The sequence below is a fragment of the Protopterus annectens genome, chromosome 6.part0 (genome assembly GCF_019279795.1).
Source record: "Protopterus annectens isolate FY-2018-M chromosome 6.part0, PAN1.0, whole genome shotgun sequence".
Lineage (NCBI taxonomy): Eukaryota > Metazoa > Chordata > Ceratodontiformes > Protopteridae > Protopterus > Protopterus annectens.
The window spans coordinates 1,035,594,491-1,035,616,902 of record NC_056737.1 but is presented as its reverse complement, the minus strand read 5'-3'; the positions used below and the strand labels follow the sequence as shown (position 1 = coordinate 1,035,616,902).

The window sequence follows — 22,412 nt, the reverse complement described above, 5'->3', positions numbered from 1 at the left end:
AAGTACTTGGGATCAACAGTTCAGAGTAATGGTGAATGTGGAAGAGAGGTGAAGAAGAGAGTACAGGCAGGGTGGAATGGGTGGAGAAGAGTGTCAGGAGTGATTTGTGACAGACGGGTATCCGTAAGAGTGAAAGGAAGGTCTACAAGAGTGTAGTGAGACCAGCTATGTTATATGGGTTGGAGACAGTGGCATTGACAAAAAGGCAGGAGTCAGAGCTGGATGTGGCAGAGTTAAAGATGTTAAGATTTGCAATCGGTGTGACTAGGATGGATAGGATTAGGAATCGGTATATTAGAGGGTCAGCTCATGTTGGACAGTTTGGAGACAAAGCAAGAGAGACGAGATTGCGTTGGTTTGGACATGTGCTGAGGAGGGATGATGGGTATATTGGGAAAAAGATGCTAAGGATGGAGCTGCCAGGTAAGAGGAATAGAGGAAGGCCTAAGATAAGGTTTATGGACGTGGTGAGAGAGGACATGCAGGCGGTTGGTGTGACAGAGCAAGATGCAGAGGATAGGAAGAAATGGAAAGAGATGATCCGCTGTGGCGACCCCTAACGGGAAAAGCCGAAAGAGAATGATGATGATTTGGTGAGCACGAAGCATCCTTCACGTTTTGGGCCCAGTCAATCACTTCAAAACTGCAAGTTAGGACAGGAAGAGCAAATTGCTTTATAGTTTGAATTTTGTTTCTAGATGTCAATGCTGTTTTCAGGATTAATTCGTCTTCTAAAGTATTTCTTGCTAAGTTTTATTCACATTTGTTCTTGTTTTATTGTTGATCCTTCATCAGCTCCCAAATATTTATACACTCCCTCTTGCTCAAGTTATTTTATGTGTATTCTTGTCCTAAACTGATGTTTTCTTGGTGCTGCAGTTTTCCTGCTTTGAAGGTTGCTTTTGCACATTTATCAAGACCAAATGACCTTTTTGTATTACCTTAAAAAGTTTTGACAACTTGCATTTGTGCTTTCAGTTCCTCATCTGATGAGCTATACAGTTTTAAATCGTCAACAAAGAGAAGATGAAAAGTCTTTACACTTTTTGTTTTCTAGGAACCAAATTATAACCGTGGCCTAAGATGTTAAGTAGGCATCTTAATGGGTTAAGGGCAAGACAGAATAGCAGCGGTGACAGAGTCATCCTGGAATACCCCCCTTTAAATTTTTATCCCTGGGACAGTATGTTGTCCTTTATCATGGCTTAATTGCAAAGTGATCTGCCATTGTTTCATGGTCACTGTAATGTAGTCAGTGTAGGGTGTATCTTGTACATTTTTAAGCGCTGTTTTATCCATGCATGTGGGATACTATCACATGCTTTTTTGTAGTCAATCCATGCCATACTTAGATTCTTCCCCTTTTTACAATTCTCCACTATGACTTTATTTAACAACAAATGATCCTTTGTTCCTTCCATATGACTTTCTTTTATGCCCTTTTGTTCTATTGCCATAATTGAGTTTTCATTTAAATGACTGTAAACTCTTGTCAGCATCAATTCCAGTGTATAATTTATATGTCGTTTGAAGGCAAGTTATTGGTCTATAATTTTTGGGGTAGCTTGCAGGTTCATTCTTAAGTAGGAGCATTGATTTTCCTGTTCTTAGCCAGTTTGGTGTCTGTTCAGGGTGTGCATAAAATAGTTCTTACTCATAGCTAATTCTTCTTGCAAAGATGTTAATACTTTTGATCAAATCTGGGCCTGGGGTTTTCCAATTAGAGACCTTTCTTAACTTTGTTTCAATCTCTCTGGTTGTTACTTCATCCCATTTCATGTCCTGTACCTTTAAACTTCTTATTCTTTCTTTTATCTCTTCTATCCGTTTACTGTTTTTATGTTCCACAGGATCTTCATAAATACTTCTCCAAAATATATCTATTTCGTCTTTTTTTTTTCAATTCCTTTTACCTTGTTTCCCAATTCTGTATAAAACTTTTTGGGTCATCATTAAATTGCTTATTTTGTACTTTTCCTTTATATTTATCTGCATATCTTCTAAGTTTTTCTGCCTGTGCTGAGATTTTTAGTTTATTTGCGATAGTGGATGATAGATCTTGATCTGTTCTAATACCGTGCATTGCTTTTGTCATGTCTTATCTTTCTAAGTATTTTTGTTGATCTGCTCCCTCTTCTGTTCTCTTCTAACAGTGACACTTCTTGTCTTAATTGCTTTATAGTTTTCTCTGTTCAGTACTTCCATGATGGCATTCAATTTCTCCCCTTCCTTTCCCTCACTACCCTGTGTTCTTGTGGTAGAGTTTATCAGTTATTAATATAGTTGCACAGTAAAATATCCTGTTTACTTCTGTTATATCTCATGGATCTCTATGGACAGTCCTAATTACTGTGTTCATTTGTTTTGTCAAACTTCTGGCTTTTTGGGTTTTATTGTCCTTCTGCAGTCTATTTCTTTCATTGATCTTAATATGTCTATATTAAATCAAACAACTCTTCACTTAGCTCATTTTCTTCTAAACTGAGGGCACATTTTGTTTTTTCCATTTCGTTTGGGTATTCTCTGGAAAGTTCTGTAGCATCTTCTAGTGGTACATTCTCTTCAATTTCATCCTGTGCTATCTGTTGGTCTGTCATATAGGAACTCACTAGCCTATCACTCCCCATCATTGACTGCGTTATAGTTGCCACAGTTTCCTGTTTCTTCCTTTGCTGTCCAGCTTCAAGTGAATGTTTATACTGGTTTCCTGTGGTAGGCTCCAAAATATCGTCATACGGTACCTAACCAGTTGCTTCCCATTCTACTGGTTTCCTCTTAATTAGGATGTCCATTGCTCTGTCCTGTTGTGGTACTTTCTGAATTAGATTTTGTACATATAACCTTTCACTTCGCAGGTACTCCGTAACCTCAGTTTCTGTTTCTTTAACTTCTCCATTACTAATCTCCTTTTCTATTGGTCTGTAATGACCTTTTTGATTATCATTAAAGTTGTTAATGAAGGCACTGTTTGTTAAGGTGAAAAGATTTGTCGTTTGGGTAAGAAAAGTTGGATGAAACTCTTTTTTACTGGTTATTCTGATTTAGTTCTAATTTACGTATGTCCTTTTTTTGTATTTTAATTTAAACAAACTGGCCATCTCTGTCCCTTTTCAGCTACTGTCTGGTTCATAAGGGTAAATACAACACACATGGGGATGGTTTAGCATAATAAATGAACCAGCATGTTCTGGGAAGTTTGGAAGATACTGAAGTACCTGGAGAAAACCCATACAGACAGTGACCACAGGTTAGAAGTGAGCCACCAGTCAATAGATTATGGACATGTGCTGCACAGATCTTATTAGTGAGCCACCATGCTGCATTGGTGACTGTTAATTTTTGCTGTCTGACACATAGTGGGTATTTTACTGCTAAAGTACATTTAACTTCAGTTTTTGCTTTTCTTGTTCATGTCATGGATAACTCTTTCACCCAGGTAAATGTTATCTCAATTTAAGTATTTAATTAAGCTTAAACCCCAGAAGACTTTCCTCTTTTTCTGGCTTTGATTAATGCTGTGGATTGACTTGCTTTTCCAGCAGTTGAGCCTGATGATTTCTATGGCCACACTTTCCTGACTAATTAAAGACGATTTCTTATTCTTTTTTTGTCTGTCAAAGGAATCCAAGGACAACAACAAACAGTCTTTGGTCAACTTATGTTTTTTTCTACAGTGATTTCTGAGTTCATTTTGAAGCAGTCTCTGCACCTGCCTGTTTATTTATTGGCTAAGTCTTGCTTGGGAAAGCTTCTGGTGCACAAACTTGATGTTAGGACAGCACAAGTTTACTCTCTGAGTACTGTGTTTGTGTCACTTGCCAAAGACAGACAAAACTGCTGGTACCATATTGTATCTGAATGGCATATACATTGTGATTGGTAGTCTCTACAAAGACCAGTAAGGTCCACTTCACAAAAACATTAGCATCTTCAGTTGTTTGCTGTTGAAAATCTTCTCCCCGGGAGATCTGCACTTTTGCAAGTTGGGCTAGCATTCATGCCTTTACTAAGCATTGTAGCCTATATTTTCACTTCAAGGTTAGTGTGAGATTTCAAAGGCAGGGCCTAAATACATTTTAATATGTAGTGACACTACGTTTACATATCCCATCAGCAAAAAAGCAGAGTTCCTTGGTGCTCTTTCTTAAAGATAACCGTGCTAACTGATAACCCTGAAGGAGACAGGTTAGTTAACTGTCATCACATTTCAGGAAAACTGAAATATGTGTAGATAAAACAAGGAAGCCTTGTTTTTCTTACACTGTAATTAGAACTTCCACTCTTTGTCATTCATTTCTTGAAACATGGATAGTAAGAACTCACTCTATAAGTAAATTTGTCTCCAAGCATAAAGATAGAAAACTAGGAGCTTTAGACATTTAGCCATGTAGCCATTTGAGGACTACCTTATTGCAGCCTTTGATAAGTGGCTACATGGCTTACTGAATGTGCTGTAGGTTTAACATTTTATTGACAGCAAATGAATGCAAGAGGAAGGAGGGAAGAAAAGGCAAACATCATAACATTAACAGGATTATCGTTTTACATAAACGTTTTTTAAGCCATGTAAACGAGGTTAGACTTGACAGTTGATTAATGCGTCTTGAGTTCAGCTGATTTTATCTAACTTTTTGTTCCTAAGTCTGTCCTGCTGCATTCTGATACTCAAACCTTAGAGTGATAGGTGAAAAAGAAAGAGCTTGTGATTGTATTCTATATAGGGGCAATGTAGGCTGACATTGGGTCATAGCTCTGGGCTTCCTTCTAAAACCTTTTCACATCATAGGCAAAGCCAACATATTGGCATACTTTTAGTTAGATTTCAAAACCTCTTTTGAGGCTGAGGATAAGTGACAGCTTTTAATCAGGATTCTTCAGCAGAATGGTACCCAGGACATAGACCTTTTCACAGCCCAGAATAAAGCATTCCTCTCACAGCTGTGTTCTACTGAGGATGGCAAGCAGAATTTGATACTGGGCTTGTTTTCATGTTACTGACCTGTGTGACATTCCATCCAGTTCTGCCATTCATAGCTGAAATCAGAGATTAAAGACCAAAGCTCATCTTCCTTTTCCCTTGTGGGATGAAAAGATTGATGTTTCAGGTTCTTTGTGTCCTGGCAGTACAGCAGCCTATCCCAATACAAGCCCACAAAGTCCTTCGGTTGGATCAACAAGCAGCTTTTCTCCAGAACATGGCTCTTCCATTAGATCATCTCTCTTCCTATCAGATCTTCTGGCAGAAGTCTCCGAAGTGACTAAGTCAGCAAAAAAGCCTTGCAGGTAGTTGACAGACACTCTGTACTAAGTAGAAAAGGTTCTTCATCTGGGTAGAGAGAGGTATGCTGTACTGTCTCATAAGGTTAGTTTGTTGATCTTAACTTACCTTTTGCACTTCTTTGACTTCAGTTTTCATTTTTTAGTGTCAAAGTACACAGTTCTGCTATTTCAGTGCATTGTGGTCAAGTAAATGGCAGAACTGTGGTTCAGCAGAGGCTTGAGAAGCAGTTCTTTACAGGAGTTTACGATCTTTGCCCTTCTTTGAAGAACTCTCCTTTTTGATACTTCTTAATTGATAGATATTACTGTTTCCCATTGGCTCTGAACGTATTTTTGAAGATGATTTTATTGAAGGAGTTTACCTCTGCTTTAGGAATCTGTGGGCAGGCCTTATTTGTAGGGAATAATGTTCGATTTTACAAAGAACATGTTCCTTAGGGCTAGTCCATTCTTCATTCCTAAAATAGTGTCAGAACTGCACCTAAACCATCCAGCTCCCCATTAACCAGAAGAGAATGTGATCCCTTCAGACCCTTTAGGTATAGTACCAGCTCAGGTTTTAGCTAAAAAGGTGTATGAGTTAAGCAGACAGGTTGTTTATCCTCATTGCTGTAGTTAAAGGGGGTCTGCCACTAGCTAAACAAAATCTGTCCAAGAGAATTACTGATGGCATTGTTTTTAATGACAGATGGCTAACCACACATTGGAAATTGTTGCTGTGAAAGACCTCTTCAGAATGGCTGTGCCTACTTCTGTTGCTTTGTTTCAAGACTATGTCATTGTAGATATTTGTATGTATTCATCAAGCTGCACCTTCAAGCTTTAATGTTTAAACCATGAGTCCAGGACGTGAATCTCCCTTCTCACCTCTTCAACTCTGAGCTCTGGCATTTTAGGTTTCATCCAAATTTGGCTGCCTAAGGAGTTTAGGGATGTTCTTCATCTCACATTGCTGCAGTCCTAACACTTGGGTAGTCCGCTGTCCCTCGGTCGGCCCGAATATCAGAGTATAAGGCTGACGTCGGTCAAGGCGCATTTGACTGACATCAGAACGTGAGGGTACAAATGCGCATGACCGACGTCATATCCTCAGTCTTTTTTGCCGCATGGTCCGATGCAGAAGCAGTGTTGCGAGTGCCGTTCGGCGTTCTGAAATTTTTCGAATTCGGAGTTTCAGACCGAAGTCAGAGTTGGTTAAGTACCCCGTTAGGGAATATTTTGTTTTTTTCTTGCCTCAGTGTTTTACCGGATGTCAGAAAAAGTGAATAACTGTATTTCTTGTGGGAAACAGATACCGCATAGGGATTACCATAATTTGTGTATACCTTGTTTGGGACCTGAGCACGACGTTGTTGGGTGCCGCTTTTGTGCTAGGTTTAATAAACGCACTATAAAGCGGAGGTTGGATTGTGCCAGGTTGGTCTTTGGGAAGCGGTGCAATTACAAAATGCCGTCGGATGCTCCGACGCCGGCTTCCTCAAAGAAACGCAAGGACAAGGCAGTTAAACCTAGGTTAGAGGAGTCGTCCGAACCGGACGCCGGTTCTTTAGAGGCGTCAGTGGAACCGGTGGTTCTGACGGAGGACTCTCTGGAGTCCCAGGGAGAAACTTTGATTTTACAGGATGTGGCCTCCCAGGAGGCAGGTCAGGCTGTAGGGGCTTCTCAGATAACTGTACTCCCCTTCCTTCCTAAGGGGTCTAGGCCTTCTCTTTCTGCTTCCAAGGCTTCTCCTAGAGGCAGGTCTAGTTTAGCTTCTGTGGGTGTCACTCCTAGTTCTTCAGGTGCTGTGCCCAAGAAGCACATGCTTAAAATGGCAGAAGATTTAATTACTTTAATTAGAGGCTCTATGCCCCCTCCTGATAAGAGGCCTAGGATTGAACCAGTGTTGGGGGATTTGGAGCAGGCTTCGGATGTGTCTGAGTCTTCGGCTGAAGACTTGCAGGAGTATGCTCATTATTCTGATTCTGATGTGGATGATTCTACTCCTTCTGCTTCTCCTCCTGAGGATTTTTCTTTTTCAGAGACCCTTCACTCCATGAGAGAGCATTTTAAATGGGAAGGTCAGGACTTCTCTGATTCCAGGAAAAGGCTTAGGGAATTTTGTTTTTACCCCAGCATAGGCCTTTGGCTATACCTCCTGTTCTGAATGTGGTGGAAGATGTGTTTGCAGAGGCTTCTCTTAATCCTGATTCTTTGCCTCCTGCTCCTGTTAAACCTGATAGGTATTACAGGGTGCCTGAAGCTCATAAGTATCTTTTTAAGAGTCCTAGGGCAGACCCAGAAACTGTTAGCCAGGGGCCTAAGGGTGTTAAGGCTTCTGTTGTCAAGAATCCGGTTCCTGCAGATAAAGAGGCCAGGGCCTTGGATAGATGGGGAAAGAAAGTTTATACTTCTTCCACTCTAGCCATGAGAGCTTTGAATTGCCAGTTTCACATGTTGAAATATCAAAATTATCTCCTTTCACAGTTGAAATCTAAGGTTGATGCTCTGGCGGAAGGTATTGATTGTAAAGAGTTACAAGATTTGGTGCATGTTTCTGAACAGGTGGGTAAGCACTCTTTGCAATGTGGTTTCGATGCTGTACAGGCCTCGTCTAGGGTGGCTGCCACTGGGTCAGTTCTTCGCAGGCATGCCTGGCTGCGGGATCAAAATTTATCTGACCATGTTAAAACTAGGATTTTGGATGCCCCTTTGCAATCTGATGTCTTGTTTGGTTCCCCTGTTGAGGCAGTTTTAAAGAAAATGGAAGACAAGGCTAAGTCTATGCAGACTGTTAAAGAATTTTGCAGGTTCAGCCTCCAAAGTTTAGTAGAAATTGGCCTACTAAGGGGTGGACGTATCCTTCTTATGATTCCCAGTCTAGGGGTAGATCTAGCCGTGGCAGGGGCAGAGGTCAGGGCTCTTTCAGGCCTAGAACAGGGAGTTCTCCTGCACAGTCTTCAGGTGAGGGCAGGGGTCAGTCCTTTCGTAAACAAACCCAATGACCTACCTTTTCAGCTGCCAGAACCTTCTCGCCTGGCAGCACCTTTGGGAGGAAGGTTGGCACTTTTCAAAGAAAATTGGAGTTTGATTACCCAAGACAGATGGGTATTGGATATCATTCATCACGGTTACAGGTTTTATTTCCATACCTTGCCTCCTTTCAAAGGCATGCCAGACATTCCTCCTCAACAAAGAATAGAGGCTCACAAGCAAATTTCTCTGTTACTTCAAATAGGGGCCATACAGCCGGTTCCTATGCCAGAAAGGGGCCTAGGATTTTATTCTCGCCTGTTCCTTGTACCAAAAAAGGGGAACACGTGGAGACCAATTTTGGATTTATCTATCCTCAACACTTATCTGGACATTCCCAAGTTCAAAATGTTGGCGTTACAACAGCTTTTACCTCTGCTGGGCAAGGATCACTGGATGGTAACTTTGGATCTCAAGGAGGCTTACCTTCATGTTCCTATCAGGCTAAGTTGCAGGAAGTATCTGCGTTTTCGGACTGGGACTTCTCACTATCAGTTCTCTGCATTGCCCTTTGGCTTATCTACTGCGCCCAGAGTATTTACGAAAGTTCTGGCTCCAGTGATAGCTTTCTTCAGGCTGAAAGGAATACAAATCTATCCTTATTTGGACGATTGCCTGATTCTGGCTCAAGAAAGGGACGTTCTTCTTCTTCATTTGGGATATGTGATAGCAGTGCTAAGATGCCTGGGGTATTCTGTGAATGAAATAAAGTCCAGTCTAGTACCCTCTCATGACATGTGCTTTCTGGGTGTGAGACTGAATACAGCATCCCAGATGGCCTTTCTAACCCCGGACAAACAAAAGAATCTTTCCCTTTACTTCCATCATCTATCTCTTCAGTCCGGGCTGACTGCAAGGACAGTCCTTCAAGCCTTAGGGTTCATGGCATCTTGTATTCTGGTGCTTCCCAATGCCAAACTGCATATGAGGAAGTTGCAATGGTATCTCAAAAATGTATGGACACAGCACTGCCAGGAACTGGACACTGTCATTCCAATAATACCTTGCATTCAAAAGGAATTTTTGTGGTGGGCTCAGGAATGTCACCTAAACAAGGGACTCTCTGTGACCCGGCCAGAGGCGAGTCAAATTTTAACGACAGATGCCTCGGACAAAGCTTGGGGAGCTCATCTAAAGCGGAAAGTGGATACAAGACAAGTGGCCTGTCAGACTACAGCATCTACATATCAACTTGAAGGAGATGTTAGCAGTCCAGTTTGCATTAATAGCTTTCAAGGATTTACTTCTTCCAGGGCAGGTGTTGATTCTAACAGACAACACAACTGTCATGTGGTACATCAACAAGCAAGGGGGAACACATTCTTATCCTCTATGCAGGCAAGCAATGATTTTGTGGGAGACTGCTCTCAGTTTACAACTAAGTCTTCAGGCAAGGTTTCTGCCAGGAGCACAGAACTCCTTAGCAGATATGTTAAGCAGACAAATCATGGATCCCCACGAGTGGAAACTGGATCTTCATGTATTTCAGAAATTGACAGTGTCCTGGGGAACTCCAGACATAGATCTGTTCGCTTCTCCACTAAACCACCAGCTGCCAAAGTTTTGCACAAAGAGGTTTCATCCCACAGCTTGGAAAGTGGATGCTCTTTCTTTCAGTTGGAGAAATCTTCATGTGTATGCCTTTCCACCTCTGCCTCTCCTCCCAAAGGTACATCTGAAGGTCAGACAGGACAAGCCAAGGATGATTTTGATAGCTCCAGATTGGCCTCGACAGCACTGGTACCCATTACTGAGAAGTCTGGTACGGAAGCCTCCATGGCCTTTGCCTTTGATTCCACATCTGTTGTCCCAGGAGGACAGTCATTTGCTCAATGTCAAACTTCGCTCTCTTCACCTAACAGCCTGGCATATTCTGTTTTGAACCATAGAGGGTCTCAACTTCCACAACAAGTTTTGAATGTGATTTTGGAAGCTAGAAGGCCTAGTACAAGGAAAGTGTACGCAGATAAATGGAAGAGATTTTTGTTTTGGAGTGCAGCTAAGGATTTGGATGTTTCTGAGCCTGATTTAAGTGTGGCTCTTCAATATCTTACTGAGTTATTAGACAAAGGTTTGTCTTTCTCTTCTATTAAGATTCATGCTGCAGCAATTTCAGCTCATTACGATTGTGACCCACCATTGTTTTCTCATCCTTTGTTCAAGCAATTTCTTAGAGGGGCGAAGAATATAAGACCCCCACGAAGGGCTCCTACTCCTGCTTGGGATCTCAATTTTGTGTTGGAGAAACTCACTCTACAACCTTTTGAGCCTGCAGCTACTGCTGAGTTGAAATATTTGTCATGGAAGACTGCTTTTTTGTTGGCCATTACCTCTGCAAGATGGGTTTCTGAATTGCAGGCCCTTATGGCAGTTGAGCCTTTCTTAAATTTCCATAAGGATAGGGTATCTTTACGTACTAATCCTTCCTTTATGCCTAAAGTGGTTTCTAGTGTGGCTTTAAACCAAACTATTCATTTGCCTACTTTTTATGCAAATCCCCAAAATAAAGAGGAAAAGATTTTGCACACTTTAGATGTACACAGGCAGTTGCGATATTATTTGGACAGAACTAAAGGGTTCAGACAATCTCAGCAGTTATTTGTTTCTTTTGCTTTGTGCTCTCAGGGCAAGCCCGTGTCAAAACAAACTATTTCTAAGTGGATTGGATTTTACATTTGTTTCTGTTATTCCCATCATGGCAAAGAGATTCCAGCTGGGATTAGGCCTCATTCCACTAGGGCTACTGCCACTTCAACAGCTTTTTTGAGGGGGGTGGCAACTAAGGATATTTTGGAGGCAGCCACTTGGAGTTCAGTGCATACCTTCTCTAGACATTACCACCTTCCATTATACTCTAAATCTAGGGCTGGTTTTGCCACTGCTGTGTTGCAGGGCATTTTGGCAGCTCCTGCTTCATTATAGTTTAGCCATCCTCCCTTACCTCTGCTTTGGGATTCTACCCAAGTGTTAGGACTGCAGCAATGTGAGATGAAGAACATAGTACAGTTTTGTACCTACCATAAATGTAGATGTTCGAAGATCCACATTGCTGCAGTCCAATTTACCCTCCCTCCTTCCCCTCTGTAGTTTGAGGTGGTTGTGTGGCTTGGGTTATCCATCTGAGGTATATTGTGTATATTGTATATATTGTACATATTTTTGGTGTTAGGCTGGTTGGTTGTTTAGCTGTTGTCTATGGGTTTTGACCTTTCTTTTTAGGGTCTTCTGACATCTGGGGCAAGAAAAGACTGAGGATATGACGTCGGTCATGCGCATTTGTACCCTCACGTTCTGATGTCAGTCAAATGCGCCTTGACCGACGTCAGCCTTATACTCTGATATTCGGGCCGACCGAGGGACAGCGGACTACCCAAGTGTTAGGACTGCAGCAATGTGGATCTTCGAACATCTACATTTATGGTAGGTACAAAACTGTACTTTTCTTTACTGCTTGATATTTTCCTCAACAGTTCTTCAGTAAAGAGAACCTTTGAATTTAGATGTAAGAGATGTTGTATATCAGTTTATTGTAAGCTCTTTACTCTCTACCCCCACACACACACACACACTGCCATGTTTGGACATCATTTTCATTCAGCATCAATGGAATGATTTTTCTGCAAGTCAGACAAGTCTATAGTTTTGCACTCTTTTTTTATGTCTTTTTAGGACTGCTTGCCGAGTGTATACAAGTCTAAATGGGGAGTACAGGGTTTGGATGTGCCTGACTTTGTCCAGTATTTAACATTATATTGAGTGCCGGTAGGAAGCACATGCACATTTTTTTATGCCAGGAGCCAGAAATGTTGTGGAATTGTGATCAGCTGGGATAAAAAAAAAAAGAGAGAGAGAGAGAGAGAGAGAGGAAATCCACCCAGGTTAACTTGTGCAAGGGGGGTTTCTCACTTAACTGATATGATGAGTGTATATATATTAATTACCATTGTTGCAGTGTAGCTAACATCTTTAGGAAGTAACTCACATTTTTGCATGCCTCACAGCTGCTATGATAGATATTCCCTCAGATTTAACAATATTTTTTCCAAGACATTTAAGAAATCATACATGTTTAAGGGGTACTTATACTATTAATTGACTAAAGTAAACATATACAAAAACCCATCATCAATAACAGTATTGGAGTCTGCTATGTGAAAGACTTATATTCTAAAAAATAAGAAAGTCCTCCTGTTTTGGTCCCTCTGCTGTGATTTTCAAAGGCCAGCGCAGTGATTTTTAATACTTAGAGGTTGAGAGGTTATGCCTTTGTTTCTGTGTATTATGATTTTTCTGATTTGCTTTTCTGACTTTTTGTGTATTGCAGCATTTGCCTTGTAAATTAACCTGTTGGTACTCCGTAGCCTCATTTAAAAGAAAACTTGCTTCACTGTAGCCTCTTAACTCCTTGTAAAATACAAGAAAGATTATGACGGCTATGTATTGGACGATTTATTAATGTACTTAAATATTTGGTTGCTAAAAGTGTAGATGATTCCAGGAGGATTGGCCAGACATGAAGGTTAGTCATTTCCTGTTGAATTTACAAATATTGTCTTACAGTACTTAGCAAACCACTTCAAAGTGGACAGGAATGAAGTTACATCTTTCTGAAAATTGGAATGATTTTAATTATTCTGTTTTCAGTGCGATAGTTTTGAATGCCTTTACCTTGTAAAACTGTCTTTTTTGACTTGGATCATTCTCATCTTTAGATTTTTGTCCACCACAGGGTTTCAGATGCCAAAGAAGGAAGTTCAGGAGCCATCCTGCTCTGATCTGTTTCTTTTTCCTGATGAAAGCGGGAATGCATCTGAAGAAACCAGCCCCACCTGTGCCGCCTTCAGTCATCACTTGATGTATGATGATGTGAGAGAAGTGCCTTCTGAAAGTGATGATTTTTGCATTCTTGATGCACCAAAGACCACTGCTTCTGTAAGAACCTTTGCTTATTTTCTTTGTTTGAACTTAAGTTAGTGGACTGTATCATAAAATGAAGCTGATTGCACATAAGATCACTTGCTATGGTAACATCAGCTGGTACAGTATAAATCTTTCCATGTCTAGCTTGATTTAAGTGTTCATTAGCTTCATATGTGTATGTAGTTAGTTATAAAATAGTTTTCTGTTTTTTATAAGAGTAATCTTGGTTTCACACCACCACCACAGCCCAGTGTATCTCTCATATGTCCAGAATTTCACATGATATCCATATTTTTCTTCATATTTTTAGGTTCATAGGTAGGTACTAAGCTAATGGCCCTAGAGCCTGTATAAGCCTAGCCAAACGGTGCCCTGGCTTTTGCCACCCAAGAAAATTATTTTCCTGTGCCCCTGTCAAGCAGAGCCACAGAAGTGATCCCCGGGGTGAATTTCCTATCTCCCATCCAATTATCAAGATTTTTCTTGAGTGCTAATGAGGAGCTTTGTTTGATACAGATAGGTAGTTTGTTCCAGAGTATGGGAAGTCTCTGAGACAGGAATCTATCCCTTCAGCATGTTCTGTTTATTGTGGTGACAAGGTTTAGGTCCCTAGAGTGTGTAGCTCAGAGGGATTGGGATTTCTTTACGTGGAGCATGTCTAACAGCTGTGGGTTTGACATAGCTTTGTATGTTAGGCACAGATCGCCTCTGAGTAGGTGATATGCGACAGAGTAAAGCTGGAGTTTTTTGAGACGGTCTGCGTAGGGCATCTGTTTGAGGCCAGTAATTCTCTTTGTGAGGTATTTCTGTGACCTTTGCAGTTGTTGTAGATGTCTTGTGAGGTACATACCAAAAGGGGCGTTGTACTCTATAATGGGTCTAATGAGTGATGAGTAGAGGGGAACAATTACCTCTTTTTCCTGGATGAGAAACCTTTTGTGATGAGGTGTGCCACGTAGAAGGATTTCCTGACTACTGTGGCGATGTGATTATCAAAGGAGAGACTACTGTCTACCTGTGTCCCAAGGTCTCTTATCACACTTTGTGTTAAGTAGACTACCGCCTATGTGGTAGTTAATGGGTACAGAGTTTTTACCAAAATAGATGACAATGCACGTTTTGGCATTGAGCTTGAGGCCATGGCTTTAACACCAGACATCTGTCTCAGTTAGGCCCTTTTGTAGGATGTCCACATCGTTACCAGATTTGATTATGGCTCCTAGTTTGCAGTCATCTGCGAGCTTTGTTAGCCAAAGACCTTTTGTGTTAGCCTGTACTTCAGAGAAGTAGATACCAAACAGGAGAGGACCTAGGACTGAACCCTGTGGTACTCCACTTGTCACTGGTCTGAAGTTGGATATAGAGTCTGCTACTTACACAGTGTGGGTTCGGTCAGTGAGCCAGTTGGCAACCCATCTTGCGACATAGGGATTTATACCTAGTTTAGTGAGTTTGTCTATAATTCCAGAGTGGGGGATGGTGTTGAAAGCCTTGGCGAGATCTAGATAGGCTGTGTGTACCACCTTACCCTCATCTGCAGCTTTGGTGACCACTTCAAAGAAGTCTGTCAGGTTTAGGAGATATGATCTGCCTTTTACAAACCCAAACTGGGTAGGGTCCAGAGCTGATCTTTGATTTTTGATCTGCTTCTCAAACAAATTGTGGTTTCCTGACAAATAATTGAGGATTGCAGTCAGTAAATAGACTGATATTTGCATTTCAAACTTCATAGAGTTCAGGAAATGTGTGGTAATGTAAAACCTGTTAATCTAATAACTTTATAAACATATAAGAGCAATATTTAAAATTTACCTTGATTTTTGGCCTTTGTCCTGCTGTTATTTCTGGCATTGTACAGATTATCTCGCTAAGAGGTTGAGAGGTATATATAGCACAGTTTTCTTTCTTTTCCTTATCTTTTTTTGCGCTTCTGTTTTCTGTATTTGTTAAATTTTAGGTTCATAGGTTGGTACTAGGCTATCGGCTCTAGGGCCTATACAAGCCTAGCCACAACAATTCCCTGGCTATTTCTTTCCACAGTATTTACTTCCCTGGACCCCTGTCTAGCAGAGTGACTTACATGATCCCTGGGGTGAATTTCCTATCTCCCATCCAATCATCAAGGTTCCTTTTGAAGAGGGCCAAAGAGGCGCTCTGCTTGACATGTATGGGCAGTCTATTCCAGCGTCTGGGGAGTCTCTGAGTCAGGAGCCTATCCCTCCAGCATGTTTTTGTTCATTGTGATGACAAGGTTTAGATCCCAGGAGTGTGTATCTCTGAGAGATTGGGATTTCTTTAAGTGTAGCTTGTCCAACAGCTCTGGGTTTGACAGTATGTTAAGCAGAGATCGCCTCTGCGTAGACAATATGCAACAGAGTATAGGTGAAGTTTTTTTATACGGTTAGCATAGGGCATCTGCTTTAGGCCTGTGATTCTCACTCTTTGTGAGGTATTTCTGTGGCCTTTCCAGTTGTTGCAGATGTCTTGTGTGATACATACCAATGACCTCCTTTTTTCTGGATGAAAAGCCCTTAGTGATGAGGTGTGCCACATAGAAGGATTTCCTGACTGTTGTGGTGATGTGGTTATCAAAGATGAGACCACTGTCCACCTGTGTCCGTAAGTCTCTTATCACGCTTTTGGTGTTTAGTGTACTGCTACCTATGTGGTAATTCATGGGTAAATGTTTTTTCCCCAAATGGGATAACTATACATTTCTTAGCTTTGAGCTTGAGCCCATGGCTCTGGCACCAAGCATCTGTTTCTGTAAGGCACCTTTGTAAGAATACCCACTTCATTTGGGGATTCAGTAATGGCTCCCAGTTTGCAGTCATCTGCAAACTTTGTTAGCCAGAGTCCCTTAGTGTTGGCAAAACAAGAGCGGTCCAAGGACTGAACCCTGAGGTACTCCACTTGTCACTTGTCTGGAGCTGGATTTGGTGTCTGCTACTTTTACAGTGTGGGTTCTGTCAGTAAGCCAGTTTGCAACCCATCGAGTGATATAGGGATTAATACCCAGCTTAGTACGTTTATCTATGATTCCAGAGTGGGGGATGGTGTCAAAGGCCTTGGTGAGGTCCAGATAGGCTGTGTGGAACACCTTACCCTTGTCCACAGCTCTGGAGATTGATTCGAAGAAGTCCGTCAGGTTCAGGAGACAAGATCAGCCCTTCACGAACCCAAACTGTGTGGGGTCCAGTGTTTGAAGGTTGCCAATGTCTTTGTTTATAAGTTCCATGATAATACGTTGCATAGCCTTGCAGATCAGGCTCATCAGACTGATAGAGCGGTAGTTCCTGGGCTCCACGGTGGATCCCCCCTTGTGGAGTGGGATAAACTGTAGCTGTGCACGAAGCCTGAGGTGAGTCTATGATTAAACATGACACTTAGGTGAGGTGCTAGTTCATTTTGTAGTTCATGTCGTACACAGCATGGGACATCATTTGGTCCCATGGATGCTGTATTCTTAGCATTGGAGAGTGCGTTTTTTACCTGTGTGGCCGTTATTACTGGAATTTGGCTATTTTTTGGTATTGAGATGGGCTCTTTAGGGGGTGAGAAGGGGGGTGAAGTTTGCACTGAATCGATCTGCCAGGATATTGGCAATATCTGTGGGATCAGTATATTTAATGCCATTCTGTTGTAGCTCAGAGCAGATCTGACAAGTCTACTTGTCAGCAGCTCTGCCTTTTCTACACATTCTGTTATCTAATCAGTCCAGTAAAATATACGAGTGCAGTCCTTTCAGTTGCTCCTCTTTTCATTTGGCATTAATAGATGATCCAATTTCATCCATCCATTTGCTAAGACTGTTGGGTCCCTAGCTGCTAGTTGGATCTGATCCTGTCATTAACTAGTGCTCCATTCCTTGAGCTCCTTGAAAACTTTCCCATATTTCCCCCGTGGTAGTTTCTCCTTTAGATCTTGATTGCTGCCATTCTGAACAGCCAGTCTTCCTCTAGCAGGTAAGTGTTTCTTAATTTCTTCATTTAGTAGTGCAATTATTGTGTAGTTGTATATAAGTAGTTTTTCTTCTATTGTCTAATATTTGACTTTTGTTTGGTTATTGCTCATTTCTGTTATGCTTGTCTCATCTTCTTCACAGCATCTAGACATTTGGACTGCCATTGTCTTGGAAGTTATAAAAAAGAGAGATCTTTTCTTAACTTCTTTATTTTTGCCTACATATTTGGCTGTCTTAATTATAGAAAACACTTTTGAGAAGTGCACTAAATGTGGACACAGAATTTTCCCTCAGGACAGTCATGATTTATGAGTGGTTTGCCTGGAGCCAGAACATCTAAATATTGATTTTTCCTTTTGCAAATGATTTTGAACAGGTTCTTTATCACATAGGAGAAGTAAGTGAATCATAAAACATTTGCTCCCTGAAGAGGCCTCTGACAAGATAAAAAAAGAAAGAAAGAAAAAGAGAAGGAAGAGGAACCTAGAAAACAATGAGAATGAAAAAAGAACATAGAAAACAAAGAGCTGATGAGGCAGGTCCTTCTTCTACCCCTGAGGCACCAAGAAGAGAATCCTCTACCTCTCTGGCACCAAAACACAAGAATCTTAACTTAGAGCCTATTGTGATTAGAGGAAAATCCCCTTCTAAAGATTTAGACATGTATTTTTTCATCCAGTTCAACCTTTGTGTTATCAGATATGATCAGATGCAACCTCACTGCCCTTAGAAGTTGAATCCATAGCTGTGACTCCTCTCCATCCATAATCGTTGTCTTTCTCCTAGTGCCCCAAATCTTGTTTGTCCCCTGATCAAGAAGGTCGTGTTTTTGAGGCCTCTGATTTTATGGTGTTGAGATAAGTACCGTCTTTCATCCGTGTCTTTTGGCAGCATGTTACTTCCTTTCCTTTTCCTCCCCTATTAATCCTATGTAAAATTTAAAAAAAAGAATATATTTCCTAAAATATATATATATATATATATATATATATATATATATATATGTGTGTGTGTGTGTGTGTGTGTGTTCTCCTATCTTCCTCTGATTCCTTGAAATAAGATACAAACTTCCTTTTTTGATGTAGGAATCCCCTTTTTCTGTGCTGTTTAGAAAGTTTTGCTATATAGTGCTTTTGCCTTTACTGTCTTCACGTTACTTTGCCAGTCTTTATGGCAGATAAAGTGTAAGGCGTCAAGATGTGTATGGCCCGTGGGCATAAGATTCCACCACAAGACCCGCATTTCCTTTGTGTTTGTTGCCTGGGGATGGCCGACCTACAGGCAGACTGTAAGGCAAAAAAGGACGACACATTTGAAAAAAGATCAGATAAATCTTGAAAGTGGTGTCGGGTTCCATTAGAACCCTTGAGTCTGGCACTGAAAATGTCTTGACCATCGGATCCAACCACACATCTGGACAACTGTTAGTGGCTACATCCTCTAGGTCCATTCAGTTATAGAAGAACCTTACCAAAGCAGATGTCAACAGAACAGAATTATGTGGAGATTGTGATTTCTTCAGACACAAATTCATCTAGGGTTTCTCCTGGTTCCATCCACACAGAACATGCTGAAAATGGGTCTAACAACCTTTCCATTAATTTTTCCAATTCTGGTCTGTCCTTCAGATCTGCTTTCCCAGGAGCACCCAAATTGGAGCTGACTGTTCTGTTGATCTGAACTGAGATTGTGTCCCTTACTCTCTCGACTCTTGATGTTTTGGATGAGGAAGAGTCAGAACCAAAGTATCAGTGCCAGGACTTGAGGCACAGAATCAGTGCTGAAACGTCTGGAATTGTCACTCTCACTTTGCACCTCTGCACTGGATGGCTTGGCCCTGTTGTCAACTTCAGATCTCGGGCATGGTAAATTGTGGAGGCTCTCCCTTCATTTCACCATGATGCTGTGGGAGTCTCTTTGGGTCTGACATGTGCTTCCATATTCAAGGTTTTTGAAAGGATTATTGCTAGGCAAAGAGAAGAGGTGCTTTCCTTATGCTCGGCTGCAACCTAACCTGTTTTGGAAATTGCATCTGACTCTACAAAATCACATTGACAGGGACATTCAGCATTCTTTAGCCTGGGGCTTCTCACCACATGAGCTCTGGCTGTTTCTGACCCATGTCCAGAAGTCCAGTTATGGCAGGGTCCTAGTAAACAGATATGTACAAACAGATATTTAGTTTTAGTTCATTGAAGACGGTACAGACTTGGATGATAGGTGTGGGTCCATAAGATCCCCTCTAGAGGACATCACCTTTGGTAACATTTTGGAATTGATGAAGCAGAAAGGGGATTGGTCCACTGATATGTCCCCCTCTGAAGATCAGTTCCTCAAGACTGTTGGAGCTGCCTCTTCTACCTCCTGGGTGGTATTGCTTGCTGATGCACTCATAGACCTGGTGGCCCAGCAGGCTTGGAAGGATCCTGACAAATTGTAGCCAATCTCTAAGAAGCCAGGCAAAATTTTGGTTGCACCTAAGGATAGAGTACACTAGAGAAAGGGTCCTCCAGTAGATGCCATGGTTATGGTGGCAGACACTAACAAAGTACACTCTGAAGAGAGTATGTCTGTCCATCCTTCTAACAGGGAATTGAGAAGTGAACATATGCTTCTACCTAGATACTACATGAGAATAATTTGGTGGACTCTTTCAGTACAATGGTCCTAGTTCCTGCGTCCTCTTCATCCACGGATTCGTCTAATGGCTATGTGCAAATGTCATATCACATGGTGGTTGGCCTCCACAGCCCTCTTAGAAGGTCAGCCCTTTTCCCCACATCCCCCCATGACCATAGTAACCATGTAGGCTTCCCTCCTGGGGTAGGGGGAAACATTTTGAAGGGAAGATGTTTCAAGTTTCATAGTCAAACACAGAGGCCGCTCTCCACATTAGTGTCCTGGAAATGAGGGCAGCCCTGCTAACACTGCAAGCTTTCCAGGTATTTCTCCCAGGGTTGTGAACTCCATCCAGACAGACAACTTATCAGTAATCTGGTACATCTGCAAGTAAGGCAGAATCCATTCATATCATCTATGCTGAGAGTCCATGACATTGTGGCAGTGGGTGACATATTCCCATCACTTTCTCATTGCAATGCATATTCCTAGGACATCCATTGTGTTAGCAAACAAGTTGAGCAGATCCGTCATACTGTCTCATGAGTGGTCACTCAATCAAGCAGTGATGAATCGGATTTTCAGCCATTTGGTCAACCATTACTGCAGTCTTTTTGCTTTGCACCTAAACTAGAAGTGCAGAAGTTTCTTCTCCCTAATTCCCTCACAGAAAAAGTAACCGAGAGATGCTCTAGTCCACAGTTGGCCCCCGGGTCTTCTATATGCCTTTCCCCCCATTCCACTGATAAAGTTCATTCAGAAAAGAAGGTGCAAGGCGAAAATAAGCCTCATTGCCCCTTTCTGGCCATTGCATGTGTGGTTCCCCTTCCTCTGGTTTCATCTGCTATGACCTCCCTGGATGTTGGACAAACATCCAGACCTTCAAACTCATCTATCTTAGCTTCCTCACCTGGAGCTACAGACACTGAAGCTAACCACTTAATTTCTCCAATTTTAACACTGGCAAGAGATGCCAGGCTTTCCACTGAAGTGGGTCATATTTTGTTAGCCTCTCAGAAATCAAGTACCAGAAGAATTTACTTCAGCAAATGGAAAAGATTCTATACCTGGGCAGCAGCTAAAGGGATAGATCCCTTTTCAGCCCCCCTTCCTTCTAGCTTAGATTTCTGGGCAGACCTTTTACAGTTTTTCAACAGTCAAAGTGCAACTACTGCTATTTCCAGTTTCCATGTTAGATGCAATCAGAAGGCTATAGCTTCTCTAAAGATTTCAAAGGCCTTTCTAAATGGAACTTTCTTATTAAGACCTCTCATAAGCGATCTTATTCTACCATGAGACATAACCCGTGCTTCAAGTGTTAATAAAACCTCCTTTTCAACCAGCAGCTTTGGCTGACTTAAAGTACCTGTCTTGGAAGACTATTTTTCTGGTGGCCTTCACTTCAGCTAAAAGGATTTCTGAATTGCAAGCACTTTCTTGTTATCCTCCATGCTTAATTTTCCATAAGAATCTGGTTATGAATCCTACATTCATTCCAAAAGTTGCATCCAAAATGAGCATTAATCAAACCATTAATTTATCAGTATTTTCCCCAAGATTTTCTAATAAAGGAAAATGTACTCTACATCTATTAGAGGTCCACAGACAGCTTGAATTTTATCTCTATAGGACTAAAAAGTTTGGAAAATCTGATCAGCTGTTTGTAGCCTGTTCTAAGGAAATGTTAGGCCAGAATGTTTCAGAAGTCACACTGTTAAGATAAAAATAAGAAAACACGAATCTCTCATTAAGGTGAGCACATAACTTTCATTTTTCCAACTTCAAGACCACATTCCACTATTTCCTTAAAGTCATTGCACTCTTTTAGGAGCACCTCAGAAGCAGAGTTGGAACCCTTGATGAAGGCATTTTTTAAGATGCAAATGGAACTGGATATCATCCTATTCCATTCTGTTTCCAAGGTGGATTGGCTTGGCCCTCCTTCACCAATTTTAGCTCCTTCCCTAGTGCCATTGTCTGCTGTTATATCAGCACTGACAGGTACCCCTACCTCAGTACCAGCAGTGACACATTTGACACTTATAACTCCAACGCCATTAGTGTCAAGTTGATCTCAGACCTGAAGTCTTGTCACTGTCCCCATTGACAACCTCTTTGGAACCATTGTCTGACAGAGTCCTCGGCATTTGAGTCATTGGTTCCAATGTCCATCTTATGGGCTTTGTGATCCTCACTGTAGAGATTTCCTACGTCAGTGCCACTCAACTCTATTTTAACAGGTGAGGAGATGATTTTAAGGGGTGGCTGTTAAATGGCAGTGAATTTTTGATCTGCCTTTGAAGCATGGAGTGCATGAGAGCTGCTCCTTGCAGGCTATAACAACATTATGTCCATCAGGAATGGCTCCACCCCAAGGTACTGTTCCATGAGCTCTTCAGTCCATTCATCAGAACTTCCAAGGACAATGCAGAGCTGTAAGCTTTGGAGAGTCATACCATGTTTATGCTGAATCTTCTAGACACTCTGACCAGTCAAACTCAGAGATCCACTGGTAGATATTTTGTAAAAGGTAACACACAGACACCCCTTTAGAGTCTCACAAATCAGAAGCTGACTTAGGTGAGAGAGGGCTTCTCACAACCCCTTCCTAAAGATG

The 22,412-nt window shown here is 41.5% G+C and overlaps 1 protein-coding gene across 1 annotated transcript in view; it reads left to right on the top strand.

The window, feature by feature from the left end:
* The window catches only part of ATG2B (autophagy related 2B), a 1,825,281-nt gene that overhangs the window by 1,378,911 nt on the left and 423,958 nt on the right, over window positions 1-22,412 (top strand). Inside the window, exon 29 of the mRNA XM_044074646.1 lies at window positions 13,022-13,224. Within this exon, the coding sequence (XP_043930581.1) occupies window positions 13,022-13,224 (203 nt within the window). The remainder of the gene's footprint in view (window positions 1-13,021; window positions 13,225-22,412) is intronic.